General features: G+C 39.4%; 7 protein-coding genes and 2 non-coding genes across 9 annotated transcripts; 5 read left to right on the top strand and 4 right to left on the bottom strand.

The window, feature by feature from the left end:
- Positions 1–72: 72 nt before the first annotated feature.
- On the top strand, positions 73–297 carry SNR31. The gene has a single exon (NR_132264.1). It is a non-coding gene; the product is annotated as an SNR31 (small nucleolar RNA).
- Positions 298–436: 139 nt separating this feature from the next.
- Positions 437–922, bottom strand: CAF20 (Caf20p; the record flags this gene model as incomplete). The annotated part of the gene is made up of 1 exon (NM_001183695.3): positions 437–922. The coding sequence occupies one exon, from the start codon at positions 920–922 to the stop codon at positions 437–439; it is 486 nt and encodes a 161-aa protein (NP_014919.3).
- A 263-nt stretch (positions 923–1,185) lies between these two features.
- On the top strand, positions 1,186–3,171 carry RIM20 (Rim20p; the record flags this gene model as incomplete). Its single annotated transcript, NM_001183694.1, has 1 exon — positions 1,186–3,171. The coding sequence occupies one exon, from the start codon at positions 1,186–1,188 to the stop codon at positions 3,169–3,171; it is 1,986 nt and encodes a 661-aa protein (NP_014918.1).
- Positions 3,172–3,294: 123 nt separating this feature from the next.
- On the bottom strand, positions 3,295–4,581 carry MOD5 (tRNA dimethylallyltransferase; the record flags this gene model as incomplete). Its single annotated transcript, NM_001183693.3, has 1 exon — positions 3,295–4,581. One exon carries the CDS (start codon positions 4,579–4,581, stop codon positions 3,295–3,297), a length of 1,287 nt encoding a protein of 428 aa, NP_014917.3.
- Positions 4,582–5,823: 1,242 nt separating this feature from the next.
- Positions 5,824–7,803, top strand: TPO4 (Tpo4p; the record flags this gene model as incomplete). The annotated part of the gene is made up of 1 exon (NM_001183692.1): positions 5,824–7,803. The coding sequence occupies one exon, from the start codon at positions 5,824–5,826 to the stop codon at positions 7,801–7,803; it is 1,980 nt and encodes a 659-aa protein (NP_014916.1).
- A 256-nt stretch (positions 7,804–8,059) lies between these two features.
- On the bottom strand, positions 8,060–9,442 carry YTM1 (Ytm1p; the record flags this gene model as incomplete). The annotated part of the gene is made up of 1 exon (NM_001183691.3): positions 8,060–9,442. The coding sequence occupies one exon, from the start codon at positions 9,440–9,442 to the stop codon at positions 8,060–8,062; it is 1,383 nt and encodes a 460-aa protein (NP_014915.3).
- A 291-nt stretch (positions 9,443–9,733) lies between these two features.
- On the bottom strand, positions 9,734–9,923 carry SNR8. The gene has a single exon (NR_132263.1). It is a non-coding gene; the product is annotated as an SNR8 (small nucleolar RNA).
- A 289-nt stretch (positions 9,924–10,212) lies between these two features.
- On the top strand, positions 10,213–11,196 carry FSF1 (Fsf1p; the record flags this gene model as incomplete). Its single annotated transcript, NM_001183690.1, has 1 exon — positions 10,213–11,196. The coding sequence occupies one exon, from the start codon at positions 10,213–10,215 to the stop codon at positions 11,194–11,196; it is 984 nt and encodes a 327-aa protein (NP_014914.1).
- Positions 11,197–11,680: 484 nt separating this feature from the next.
- VPH1 (H(+)-transporting V0 sector ATPase subunit a) lies at positions 11,681–14,203 on the top strand (the record flags this gene model as incomplete). Its single annotated transcript, NM_001183689.3, has 1 exon — positions 11,681–14,203. The coding sequence occupies one exon, from the start codon at positions 11,681–11,683 to the stop codon at positions 14,201–14,203; it is 2,523 nt and encodes an 840-aa protein (NP_014913.3).
- Between the last annotated feature and the right edge of the window lie 40 nt (positions 14,204–14,243).

Raw genomic sequence — 14,243 nt, 5'->3', positions numbered from 1 at the left:
TGAGTATATTTAAAGCATGAGGTAACTTTTCTGCCCATTTTTACTTCTATTTCCATTTGAATTCAGAAAAGTGAAGCAAAATTACACCATGAGTTCCTATTAACGTCAGCCTCTTTTGTACTCATAATGTGGCTTCGGATGTTTGATGGGCGTTGCTTCAGTGCGTACGGCTCATGGTAGATTAATTATTAGAAAGATGTATCTCCAGCTGTTGATATTAGAGGGGGAAGCCTTTCTCTTTCACCTCGCCTTTTTAAACACCTGATACAGTTGGTCATGATTCGTTCTACATTTTAATTTCTTTATGTAACCACGTTGTATATTTTCAATCTGGAAAGTAACCTAAAAGAGTAAAAACTGTTTATTAAAAAAAATGTTATTCAAAATTTATACATAGTACACGTACAGCTGCCTGAAGAAAGCATGAGCGAATGACTTATGCTTCGTCGTCTTCGTCTTCACTTTCCAAAGCAGCAAATGCGTTGAAACCAAGAATTGGCTTGTCCGCAACAATATCTCTGGTATCAGCAGGTCTGTTGGAAGAAATATTTTTGTTATTTGGCTTGACTTTTAAAGTTTCTTGGGCAATGGTAGCAACTGGCACAGTAGAAGTTGGTGTGGTTTCTGTTTCTTCTTCATCATCTTCTCCACTACCCTTCTTCTTGGCTTCAAATGTGCACCAACCATCTGAATCGGTTGTAACCTTAGGCTTGTTGTGCTTAATCTTTGGTCTACCATGATGGTGGGAAGATCTTCTACGACCGAAATGACCAACATGATGACTGTTAAACTCTTCCTCTTTCAAGTGTTGCAATTGCTTAACTTTTTCAATGATGGCTCTAAATTCCACCGCATCGAAATTAACTTCCAAAGTTAAACTTGGCTTCAGTTGAAAAAGCTCATCGATAGTATACTTGATCATGTCGTGAAATTAAATAAAAGTTCTTAATCCTATATTCAGGTTACAGCTCAAATAATGTCTATCGCAATCGGTAGAATATGCTTTACGCCAAATACTTTTTCCAATTTTTCACTATTTTTCGTCCAGGAAAAGAGATATTCAAGCCTCGCTACTACCCGGCTTTATAATATAGCATAAGAAAAGGGACTATAAAGCCTTATTAAAACACTACTATACCCTTGCAGAGAGAGTATTATTATCTATGGAGATCCAGGCAGTGTGACATGAGTGAACTGCTTGCCATTCCACTTAAGCGAACTTTAGAAGTGGACTTTGCCACGGAGTTGTCAAAACTAATTGATACTACTTCCTTTCAAACGGCATCCTTTTTCCAATCAGACATACTCAAAGTTGTTGATGCAAGAAACAATGCGATTGCACCCGATATCTCAATCGACGGTCTTTCTGCACTGAAGGAATACTATGTAATATTGTTGCAATTAGAGAAAAAGTTTCCCAATAATCAAATAGAATTTACATGGTTTCAAACGCTATCACAAAAATCTCGTGGTACTAGTCAATACTCATTACAATGGGAAAAATTAACCATTATTTATAATATTGGTTGCATGTATTCACTGTTGGCTCTAAATAGCAACAATGATGCAGCCGAATCCCTCAAAACGTCATGTCTGTACTTCCAGAATGCCGCCGGATGCTTTAAACATGTTTTAGACCACCAAAAAAATCTTGAGACAATCCCAGTGGTAGATGACGCCACATTGAACGCTTTAACCTCCCTGATGCTAGCACAAGCGCAAGAATGCTTCTGGTTTAAAGCCGTGCAAGATAAACACAAGGACTCCTTAATCGCGAAGTTGTCACAACAGATCGTGGACTTCTACTGCGAGGCTATTAATGACGCCCAAAGGGGGAAACTTATTAGAAGTGATTGGATAAACCACTTAAAGGCTAAAAAGGCTTACTTTAGTGCGGTGACTTATTACAGAATAGCCTTATCTTTTAATGAGAAGAAGCAGTTCGGAAATGTTGTGAAAGCTCTGCAAATGGGATTGCAATTTATAAATGAATCAACACTATCTTCGCAAGCTAAGTTTAAAACTGTTGTCGAATCTTCTCTGAAAGAAGCCCAAAGAGACAATGAATTCATCTACTTACAAGAAGTTCCTTCGGAATTACCATCGATCAAACCAGCTCTCATGGTTAAACCATCTTCTTCAGCAACATTGTTGCCTTCTATTAAAAAGGATGAGACTTTATTCAAAGACCTAATCCCTATAGAAGTGATGGAATATTGCACAGCATACAATGAAAGGCAAGATGAATACGTTGAACAACGTGTTACCAATCCCCTTGCTTCCCTAAATAAACTATTGAAGGAGTCCTTGACTACTTTCCAAATACCACAAGGGCTTACAAAGGTGAGTGAAGCAGAACTGAGTCATTACCAGGCATCACTGAATAATCTTCTCATTAATAATAAAAATGTGCAGGTACAACTCGATAACATTGAGCAAATTTTAAATGAAGAAGCATTTACTGACAATCAGCTCCGACTAAAACACGGAACCTTAAATTGGACTTTACCCGAATCTTCAACTACTAACACAGCATATTATGAAAAACTAAAAAAGCTGAGAGGATACCTTGATGAAGGTAGTGCGATTGACAAACAAACAAATGAACTATTTCAAAGCATCGATAAAAATTTGATTGGATCAGAGATCAGGTTACCGGAATCTAATGATCCTCTAACGAATAAGATTAAGATGATCATACAGGAAAGAAATGATTATATTGATAGGACGAGGCGGAAATCTTCAGAATATAGAATACTTCCAAAGATCATTACATCGTATAAAAAAAATGGAACAGTCGACTTTGAACCCATTTTCATAGGCCATTTAAAATACTTTGACGAAGATTTAAGATACGTTAATAGTACAAAGGAAGAAAATATCAAACTTATTGAGGAAGTAAACCTAAGTAAGAAGAATAACCCCGGCAGAAGCGGGATTGAACCAAAGAAAATGGTAAGAATAGATCCCAGAGAGCTATATATTGAAGATCTGAGATATTCCTTCAAACTGCTTGATGAGGTGAAAGAAAATTTAAGTGCCGGCACAGCATTTTACGAAAATTTAATTACTTCTACCAGCAATCTGTACAATGAGGTACAGGAATATGATACAGCAAGAAGAGCAGAAAAAGCTAGGCTTGATAAGAGTTTGACATTTGAAGACCAATGATACCTGTCCTCATTCATCTATAAAGTATATTTTGAGCTTGTCATCCTCCCTTTCCATTATCAAAACCCAGCTTCACTTATGTAGATATATACACTCAGGATAAACTCCTTTTTCCTAATATTTTCATTCCACAGTCTCCTTCTTGTTTATTTTCCATTTTTCAAAATCAGCTTGACGAGTGTTTCTTTTCAAGTTGGATTTATGTCTTCTGCTACCCAAATGAATTTTCCAATATTTTTCGCCAATAGCTACAACGTTCTTACCATCTGCGTTACGACAGACGTTGCAAGTATAATGTGTCCAATCGTCCAATTTCTTCATCGTAGTTTCGCCTTTAGACAACAGCTCCTCTAGGGCTTTAGGTGCCCTTTCTTGCTTGATGGGTCGATTGCTAATAAAGTCATTGGAAATAGCTATCGCTCTTTGAGATGCATTCGTGTCCCATTGAGAAAGGTCAGTGGCATCCAGTAAGTATATATCGCCTTTGATGTCAGGTATCAGCATTTTCTTGATCCATTTTACCTGCCTTTTTGCGTATTGACGTGTTCTCGTTTTCATTCTTTCTATACAATCCTCCAATTTTACTGTGTTGTCATCAGTTTTCCCGGTTAGCCACGGTAAGAATTCTTTGAAGCCAATAACTTGCCAAACACCATTCTCGCATTGCTCCGGCGTAAATTTATTTTGACTGTAATATTCATATAATTGCTTGATTTCTTGCAAGGCGCCTCTTTCTAGCATGTCGTCTACACGATCGTCAAGCCTTTGGAAAAGTGGCTCCGGCTTACTGTATAGCCATAAAAATAGGGTATCAAACTTCAAAGTTATTTTTTGTTCGTTAAATGTCTCGCTTGGTTTTTTGCCCGTCTTATAGTAGATTTCCAACATTCGTTGTACCCTCCTGTAGTCATTAGGATGGTATTTGGTAGCTATATCAGGATCACACTTCACAAGTGTGTTATAAATCACATCAGGGTCAGTCGATTCCAAAATATCGAGCTGCTTCCTTGTGAGCTTACGTTCGGATGATTTCGTATCGACCCGCTTATTGAAAAGAGTCTGCAAATAATAATGAGTACCCCCAACAACGATGGGTATCTTACCCCTCCGGTGAATATCTTCAATAGCGTTCATGCATTCAGTTTCAAAACGATGGGAATAGTATTCTTCTGACCAATCTACGTGATTCATTACATGGTGAGGAATGCCCTCTCTTTCTTGAAGCGGATGTTTATTTGTTATAATAGGAATATCTTTATATACCTGCATAGAATCCGAATTGATAACTTCGCCATTAAATTTTTGTGCCAATTGTATGGACAACTGAGACTTTCCTACTCCTGTTGTACCAGCAATCACTATAACTTTTTTAGACATATTTAAGCAACCTTTAAGCGGTCCCTTTAGCATGAAGATTTTTGGTTCTATTTACAAAAGATATGTACGTATAGTAGCTTATCTAATAAACTATACAGCCCTCACTGAGCTTTTCTTCTTTTTTGCCATTTTAGAATTTTTTTCTGTTTTAATTTTCTTTCCGATGAGCGAAAGATGAACGTGTGCTTTCGCCTGATTCAGTAATCAAGATCTTAGATCGACGTTGCCATCGAGGAGCAGCAACATAAGGAACTTTTACCTGATTTTAGCTTATACGAGCAAAATTCGCTCTTTATCTTTCGAAGGCATGACCACAATAGCGCAAGTAGATATGTAAATAAATCTTCCTAAACCGGTCTCGGAATGCAAAGAGCTTCGTATTTCAAAATTACCCGAATCCTATACATGTCAGGAATCAGGTTATACTCCCTAGCTCTTTTCCTGTTTGTCCATCTTTTTCCTATCATAGATGGTTATGGAGGCGGCTGTTTCTGTAAGAACTACGGAGTCGCGGCCCGGAATGGGAGAAATGCGAAGAAGCAGGCCGCAAGTGGAAGAAATTATTGGGGTAAAAGATCAACTAATGAACTCTGGATATAAAAAGTACAGTTAGCGTTTCTTCCCAACTTTCTTATGCTGCTATCAGCAAATGCATTTGCATAGGCTACAAGCCACAAGCCACAAGCCAATAAGGCATATGAATAATAAGAGAAAAAGTGCCTAATTGCTGTTTATATCAACCGTATGGCGTGCTTTAGCTGCAATAAACTTGTTTTCGCCGATTACCACTAATGGCCGACTTCCACGGATCCCAAAAATAGTGCCACGTCGGTACGGTCGGGCATAGTGGTTATTATTTCCGGGTTGTGACCCGCTTCGGATAATTGATCTATCCCCGAGGTAATAGGCCCGTGCGGTTCCGTCTTCATGAAGCTGCAGGGGCTCCGCTTAAAAGCCCCTGACGGCTCACCTTAAATCCGTGTTACGACACTATGCCAAATGAAGGAAACACTGAAATGATTGCATACCCGCACTCGTGCTTACATGCTAATTGTCCTTGTCAGAGCAAACGGTACCGGAGGCTTGAATGTGTTTATGTGTATATATATATTCGCCTGTATGGAAAGTTATAGGTTGTCAATTTGTTGTACCTGACACATCGATTTTCTAGTCATCACTTTCCTGAAAATTACAGAATAAAGATACCATCTTATACACACACATACACACACAAAGAAGCATAGACATCGTATACATATATTTTAAGTTTTACTAATGCCTTCTTCTTTGACAAAAACCGAATCTAACTCAGATCCTCGAACAAACATACAGCAGGTACCAAAAGCCTTGGACAAAAATGTAACTAATAGCGGCAACTTGGATTCGACTTCTTCTTCGACAGGGTCAATAACAGAGGACGAAAAAAGATCAGAACCGAATGCAGATTCCAATAACATGACAGGGGGCGAGCCAATTGACCCAAGAGATCTCGATTGGGACGGGCCCGATGACCCAGACAATCCGCATAATTGGTCCTCTTTGAAGAAATGGTATACTACTATGACTTCAGCTTTTCTTTGTTTGGTCGTCACAATGGGTAGTTCCCTATATGTTTCTTCCGTACCAGAATTGGTAGAAAGATATCACGTTAGTCAGACTTTGGCGCTTGCTGGTTTAACTTTCTATCTTCTGGGTTTATCGACTGTCATCGGCGCTCCATTAAGTGAAGTGTTTGGTCGTAAGCCTGTCTATTTATTTTCCCTACCTGTGTCAATGCTTTTCACCATGGGTGTTGGGTTATCCAATGGCCACATGAGAATAATTCTACCCCTAAGGTTTTTATCAGGTGTCTTTGCATCCCCCGCCTTATCCGTTGGATCAGGTACCATCCTGGATATCTTTGACGTGGACCAGGTCTCCGTCGCAATGACATACTTTGTTCTATCTCCATTCTTAGGGCCAGTTTTATCTCCTATTATGGCAGGATTTGCTACTGAAGCCAAAGGCTGGCGTTGGTCTGAATGGATCCAATTGATTGCGGGCGGTCTAATCTTGCCATTTATTGCGCTCATGCCAGAGACCCATAAAGGTATTATTTTAAGAAAGCGTGCCAAGAAGAGAAATATAGCCTTGAAGAAGTTCAGCAGGGAAGCTCAGAAAGAATTTTTAAAAACCACTGTCACTATTACAATCTTAAGGCCTTTAAAAATGCTTGTCGTTGAACCTATTGTATTTGTTTTCAGTGTTTATGTCGCTTTCATATTCGCCATTTTATTTGGATTTTTCGAAGCATACGCTGTCATTTATCGTGGTGTTTACCACATGTCTATGGGGATATCTGGCTTGCCATTTATTGGTATTGGTGTCGGGTTATGGATAGGTGCTTTCTTTTACCTTTACATCGACAGAAAATATCTCTTCCCTAAACCACCAGCTGGCACTCAACCACTCACCGAAAAAGAGAGAACTTCTAAAAGGACTACCCCTTACAGAGGTGCAAGAGACGCTGAAACAGGTGAATTGCTACCCGTTGTTCCAGAAAAATTTTTAATTGCCTGTAAATTTGGTTCTGTAGCTTTGCCTATCGGCCTGTTTTGGCAAGCCTGGACTGCTAGATCAGATGTCCACTGGATGGCTCCTGTGGCTGCCGGTGTGCCATTTGGTTTTGGTTTAATTTTGATTTTTTTCAGCGTTTTAATGTACTTCTCTACATGCTATCCGCCATTAACTGTGGCATCCTGTTTGGCTGCCAATAATCTATTAAGATACGTTATGAGTAGTGTATTCCCATTGTTTACCATCCAAATGTACACAAAGATGAAAATCAAATGGGCAAGCACTTTATTTGCATTAGTTTGCGTTGTGATGATTCCAATTCCATGGGTTTTTGAAAAATGGGGGAGCAAATTAAGACACAAGTCACAATTTGGTTATGCCGCCATGGAAAAGGAGGCTGAGACCGAAGGTGGTATAGATGACGTAAATGCTGTCGATGGTGAATTGAATCTAACAAGGATGACCACGTTAAGGACCATGGAAACAGACCCTTCGACTAGAGAAAAACCAGGTGAAAGGCTATCTCTGCGCAGGACCCATACGCAGCCCGTTCCTGCCTCGTTTGATCGCGAGGACGGGCAACATGCGCAAAATCGTAATGAACCCATTTCCAATAGTTTATACTCAGCTATCAAGGATAATGAAGACGGTTATTCGTATACGGAAATGGCCACCGATGCTTCCGCCAGAATGGTTTGAAAAGGTCTTAAGACAGATCACAATTGCATATATTCAAATAGTAAATTGGGGGATAGCTGGATAAAATTCACCAATTTAAATTTATAGAAGTTTCATACAAGTACACATTATCATAGAAGTATTTTTTTTTTTAGCAAGTAATGTCGTTTTACATAAAGAAGAAGGTGACAGAAATTTGCGAAAGCTGTTGGCAAAACCAAATTTATTTCAAGTATATCAGTACATTATTCTACATAAAAACAACAACAGTTTTTTCTCAGTTTTTGAAAATGTTGTCTCCTTTATTTATTTGAATCTTTTTGTCTTGACCAGCGCTGATAATACCCACTTTTTCAGCCCATTTGACAGCAAAAACTTTGTCATTGACGCCCTTTTGGACCGATTTGTCTTCTCTTGTTATGGTGTACATCGGAGAAGTAGACCTGACGTCCCATACCTTCACGGTACCATCGTGAGAACCCGAGCATAATATATACTCATTCTCGGGACAAGTGTCCAGAGAGGAAACGAAGTTCTTATGACCAATTAGTTGTTGCTGAGTAACTTTGGAAGACGCTCCCACACGTGGGTCATGCAATGTGATGTGTCTGGCGCTGGACCCACATGCTAACAAGTTCAAAGTCGACAATTGAGCAATGGAAAGCAACGAGTACGATGTTGTTCTTGTATCTATACATCTCGCGGTGACCAAATCCCATGTCTTGATGGTATGATCTTGTGATACTGAATAACCAACGGTATTATCTGTAGAATCGAAGATCACTTGCTCAACAGGAGCTGTATGGGATTCTAACAGAGACAGAGGGGCACGTCTTCTAATGGTACCATCTTTCATTGTCAATTTTCTCCTTTTTCTAGCAGCAGTGGATATTTTATTGTTTGGATTGTTTATATCTTCTAATGGATCAACAACTGTCATTTCCTTATAAATAGTAGACCAGAACCCAATAGAATTGTCGTATGATGCAGATAATATTCTTGAGTTGTCTGAAACATCAATAGAGACTACTGGTGCCTTATGACCTTCCAAGATAGCCAGTGTCTTACCGTCCTCTATGTTTACTTCGTCATCATCGTCTTCCTGTGCCTGTTGTTGTGAAGTTAATTTCAAATCATCGTTTTTGGTTTTCCATAATCTCAAAGTACGGTCGTTACCAGCCGAAACTAGCCTTGTATTGGAAATGTATTTTACTGCACGGATTGGGCCAGAATGACCACTGTACTGCTTTTGCACATTACCTGATAAATCCCAGGTGCGAACTATACCATCGTAAGAACCACTAATAATATGCTTGGAACCGTCGCCGACATCCAATGAGCTAACCCAGTCCTCATTGCTGAAACTATTCAAATAGGATGGTGGAAGAATTGCCCTGGTATATTCTACATTCAGCGAGGCTTCGCTCGATAAACCTTTCTTGGTCAAATAGTCGTGCAATGAAGTACGTAACAATTCACCTTCAATCAAGAAATCGAAAGGAACAGGCTTTTCCGAGCCCAACAAGTGATTGACAATTTCGGACAACCCATATCTCTTTAATGAGATGGGGGCGTACATTGGAGTATCTTGTACATGTAGTAATTCATCTTTCTCACGCGTGAAAAACCTGATTTTAACCTGCGATTTATCTTCTGTCATATTGAATTTGTGCAGTTTCCCTTGGTATTGTCTTTAAAACTTTAGGTAACGTATTGGTTCTGCGAACATAGAATATGTCTTTTTGCAATTATACAGATGAGCATATGCCTTTCACTGCTCCTACGGTTTGCGATGAGATGAGCACTTCAGAAAATTTTTGAAAAATTTTTGAAGTACTGGCCGGGTAACAGAAAACTGTCAAACCCTCTTGTGCAAGAAATAAGCTAAAGTTCTCCCTAAGAATAAAATAGTAAAGGAAGCTATTGCTACAGATAAATATAAATGAATGAAAGATATCTCACTCGCGCAGCTACCGATCTGGGCCAATGGGAGACACTAAAAGAAGCACCTGTGAGAAGCGCCCAGAACAGTATGAGGACGCTCATGAGTGTGGGAGTTGCTCTAGCTCTTCTTTTCCCCTCTGATCACCTACGGATGTAAGATGGCACAGTGAATAGAAGGCATGTTTAATATGTATCATGCCTTCTTCGGAACCGAAAATCAAAGATAACTAAAAAATGAAAGAAGAGTAATACTAGAAAAATGATCGCTGCCTCGGCGCTTTTTATACCAATGGTGCCCGAGACGAACGAAAAGTTTTTCTTTCGTACTGGCGTCCGGTACCGGAGCGTACCAGATTGAGGTAATTGGATAAGAGACTGTTAGGTCTTCGCATCAGCTTTACAGTTTTCAAAGGCGTCGACCACTGCAAGTTAGCAATAATAAAACCACACAGCATCGAAAGAAAAAAATAAACAAGGCAGAGAAATATGGCATCATCAGTCCCAGGGCCCATCGATTTGCCCGAATCCCGCTATGACTTATCCACGTATTGGGGTAGAATCCGCCATTGCGCAGAGATTTCCGACCCCACTATGTTGTTAACTACTGAGAAGGACCTGGCGCATGCTAGAGAAATCATCAGTGCGTATCGTCACGGTGAACTAAAAGAGACTACTCCGGAGTTCTGGCGAGCCAAGAAACAACTGGACTCCACCGTGCATCCGGACACAGGGAAGACAGTTCTTTTGCCCTTCCGTATGTCTTCCAACGTGCTATCAAACCTAGTCGTTACTGTAGGTATGCTGACGCCTGGTTTGGGTACGGCAGGGACTGTATTTTGGCAATGGGCAAATCAATCGCTAAACGTCGCCGTTAATTCCGCTAACGCAAACAAATCTCATCCTATGTCCACGTCCCAATTGCTCACCAATTACGCTGCCGCTGTAACTGCGTCGTGTGGTGTTGCGTTAGGTCTAAATAACCTAGTTCCCAGGTTGAAAAACATTTCTCCACATTCAAAGTTGATCTTGGGCCGTTTGGTGCCATTTGCCGCCGTGGTCAGTGCCGGTATTGTCAACGTCTTCCTAATGAGAGGCAACGAAATTAGAAAGGGTATTTCTGTGTTTGACTCTAACGGTGACGAAGTCGGAAAGTCCAAGAAGGCTGCCTTCATGGCAGTTGGTGAAACTGCATTAAGTAGAGTGATTAACGCCACTCCAACTATGGTCATCCCACCTTTGATTTTGGTTAGACTACAACGCGGTGTCCTCAAAGGTAAGTCTCTCGGTGTGCAAACTTTGGCCAATTTGGGGTTGATCTCAGTCACAATGTTCTCAGCTTTGCCATTTGCACTCGGTATCTTCCCTCAAAGACAAGCAATCCATTTAAATAAACTAGAACCTGAACTACATGGCAAGAAGGATAAGGATGGGAAGCCAATTGAAAAGGTCTATTTTAACAGAGGTATTTAGAAGTGAAGAGACAAATTTATATAGTTATAGAATAAATATCAGATAGATAAGAAAAAAAAATTAGTTAAACATTAATATATATATATGTGTAGTGACTGACATACGTATGACTGCTAGTAATCCAGTTGCCGAGCTATTGTTGCAGATTGAAATGTCATCACGTGGACATTATATCATCATTAACGACTAATGCGTCAAAAAAAAAATGGGCTAAAAAAAAAAAAAGCAAAAAAAAGAAACTCAGATAAGTCGATATGGAAAACCTTTTTTCTTGAGTGCAACCCTTTTAGAGGTTACAAAACAACAAAAGTCCAAATAAGTCCATAGCTTTTGCCTCTCAATATATCTATACTTGCTTAGAGGGCTACCTGTGTGTATTTGCTAGCTTTTACCTTTCTCTATACAACAAGTGAGGGTTTGAACTTTTAAATCCCTTTTAATTTGAATCAAAAAAAAAACATTTAAAGGTTACACAAGGAAAATAATGGCAGAGAAGGAGGAAGCGATTTTTCGCTCTGCTGAAATGGCTTTAGTCCAATTCTATATTCCTCAAGAAATTTCAAGAGACTCTGCTTACACTTTAGGTCAATTGGGTCTTGTTCAATTCCGTGACTTGAACTCTAAGGTGCGTGCGTTTCAAAGAACTTTCGTGAACGAAATTAGAAGACTGGATAATGTAGAAAGACAGTATCGTTACTTTTATTCTCTTTTGAAGAAACACGATATTAAGCTCTACGAAGGAGACACGGACAAATATTTGGACGGCTCAGGTGAATTGTACGTTCCACCAAGCGGTTCAGTGATAGATGATTATGTCCGGAACGCTTCATATTTGGAAGAAAGATTGATTCAAATGGAGGATGCAACCGATCAAATTGAAGTCCAGAAAAATGACTTGGAACAGTATCGCTTTATTTTGCAGTCAGGTGATGAATTTTTCTTGAAGGGTGATAATACCGACAGCACTTCCTATATGGATGAAGACATGATCGACGCTAATGGGGAAAACATTGCTGCTGCTATCGGTGCTTCTGTAAACTATGTCACTGGTGTCATTGCTAGAGACAAAGTTGCCACCTTAGAACAAATTCTTTGGAGAGTATTAAGAGGTAACCTTTTCTTCAAAACTGTTGAAATTGAACAACCTGTTTATGATGTCAAAACCAGGGAGTATAAACATAAAAATGCTTTTATCGTATTTTCTCACGGTGATCTGATTATTAAAAGAATCAGAAAGATTGCGGAATCATTGGATGCCAATCTTTACGATGTTGACTCTTCCAACGAGGGTAGATCACAACAATTGGCCAAGGTCAACAAGAATTTGAGTGATTTGTACACAGTTTTGAAAACCACTTCTACCACTTTAGAAAGTGAATTATATGCCATTGCCAAAGAATTGGACTCTTGGTTCCAAGATGTTACCCGTGAAAAGGCGATTTTTGAAATTTTGAACAAGTCTAACTATGATACCAATAGAAAGATTTTGATTGCTGAAGGTTGGATACCAAGAGACGAATTGGCTACTTTGCAAGCTCGTCTTGGTGAAATGATCGCAAGATTGGGTATTGATGTCCCATCCATTATCCAAGTCCTGGATACAAACCACACTCCACCTACCTTCCACAGAACTAACAAGTTTACTGCTGGTTTCCAAAGTATCTGTGACTGTTACGGTATTGCTCAGTACAGAGAAATCAATGCTGGTTTACCCACAATTGTCACTTTCCCTTTCATGTTTGCCATCATGTTTGGTGATATGGGTCACGGGTTCTTAATGACCTTAGCCGCATTGTCTCTTGTATTGAATGAAAAGAAAATCAACAAAATGAAAAGAGGCGAAATTTTCGATATGGCCTTCACTGGTAGATACATTATTTTGTTGATGGGTGTCTTTTCCATGTACACAGGTTTCCTTTACAACGATATCTTCTCTAAAACTATGACTATTTTCAAGTCTGGTTGGAAATGGCCTGATCATTGGAAAAAAGGTGAGAGTATTACTGCTACATCGGTGGGTACATACCCTATCGGTTTAGATTGGGCTTGGCATGGAACTGAAAATGCTTTGTTATTTTCTAATTCTTACAAAATGAAACTATCAATTTTAATGGGGTTCATCCACATGACCTATTCTTATTTCTTTTCGTTGGCTAACCACCTATACTTTAACTCTATGATTGATATCATCGGTAACTTTATTCCTGGTTTGCTATTTATGCAAGGTATCTTTGGTTATCTTTCCGTTTGTATTGTTTACAAATGGGCTGTTGATTGGGTTAAGGACGGAAAGCCTGCTCCAGGTTTGTTAAATATGTTGATCAACATGTTTTTATCACCAGGAACTATTGACGATGAATTATACCCTCATCAAGCAAAGGTCCAAGTGTTTTTGTTGTTGATGGCCTTGGTTTGTATTCCTTGGTTGCTATTGGTGAAGCCATTACATTTCAAATTCACTCATAAAAAGAAATCTCACGAACCACTGCCATCGACTGAAGCAGATGCTAGTTCTGAAGATTTGGAAGCACAACAATTAATTTCCGCGATGGACGCCGATGACGCTGAAGAAGAAGAAGTTGGTTCTGGATCTCATGGTGAAGACTTTGGTGATATTATGATTCATCAAGTTATTCATACAATTGAATTCTGTTTGAATTGTGTTTCGCACACTGCATCCTATTTACGTTTATGGGCCTTATCATTGGCACATGCTCAATTGTCTAGTGTTTTATGGACAATGACAATTCAAATTGCCTTTGGATTTAGAGGATTTGTGGGTGTGTTTATGACGGTTGCACTTTTTGCCATGTGGTTCGCACTAACATGTGCAGTTCTTGTTTTGATGGAAGGTACATCTGCCATGCTTCATTCCTTACGTTTGCACTGGGTTGAATCTATGTCCAAGTTTTTCGTGGGTGAAGGTTTACCATACGAACCATTCGCATTTGAGTATAAAGACATGGAAGTCGCTGTTGCTAGTGCAAGCTCTTCCGCTTCAAGCTAAATTTTGAGGACTTTTAAAAAAAGCGAAACATTTAAGTACT

The sequence above is a fragment of the Saccharomyces cerevisiae genome, chromosome XV (genome assembly GCF_000146045.2).
Source record: "Saccharomyces cerevisiae S288C chromosome XV, complete sequence".
Lineage (NCBI taxonomy): Eukaryota > Fungi > Ascomycota > Saccharomycetes > Saccharomycetales > Saccharomycetaceae > Saccharomyces > Saccharomyces cerevisiae.
The sequence above is the reverse complement of the archived record's forward strand: the minus strand, read 5'-3'. Positions and strand labels throughout refer to the sequence as shown.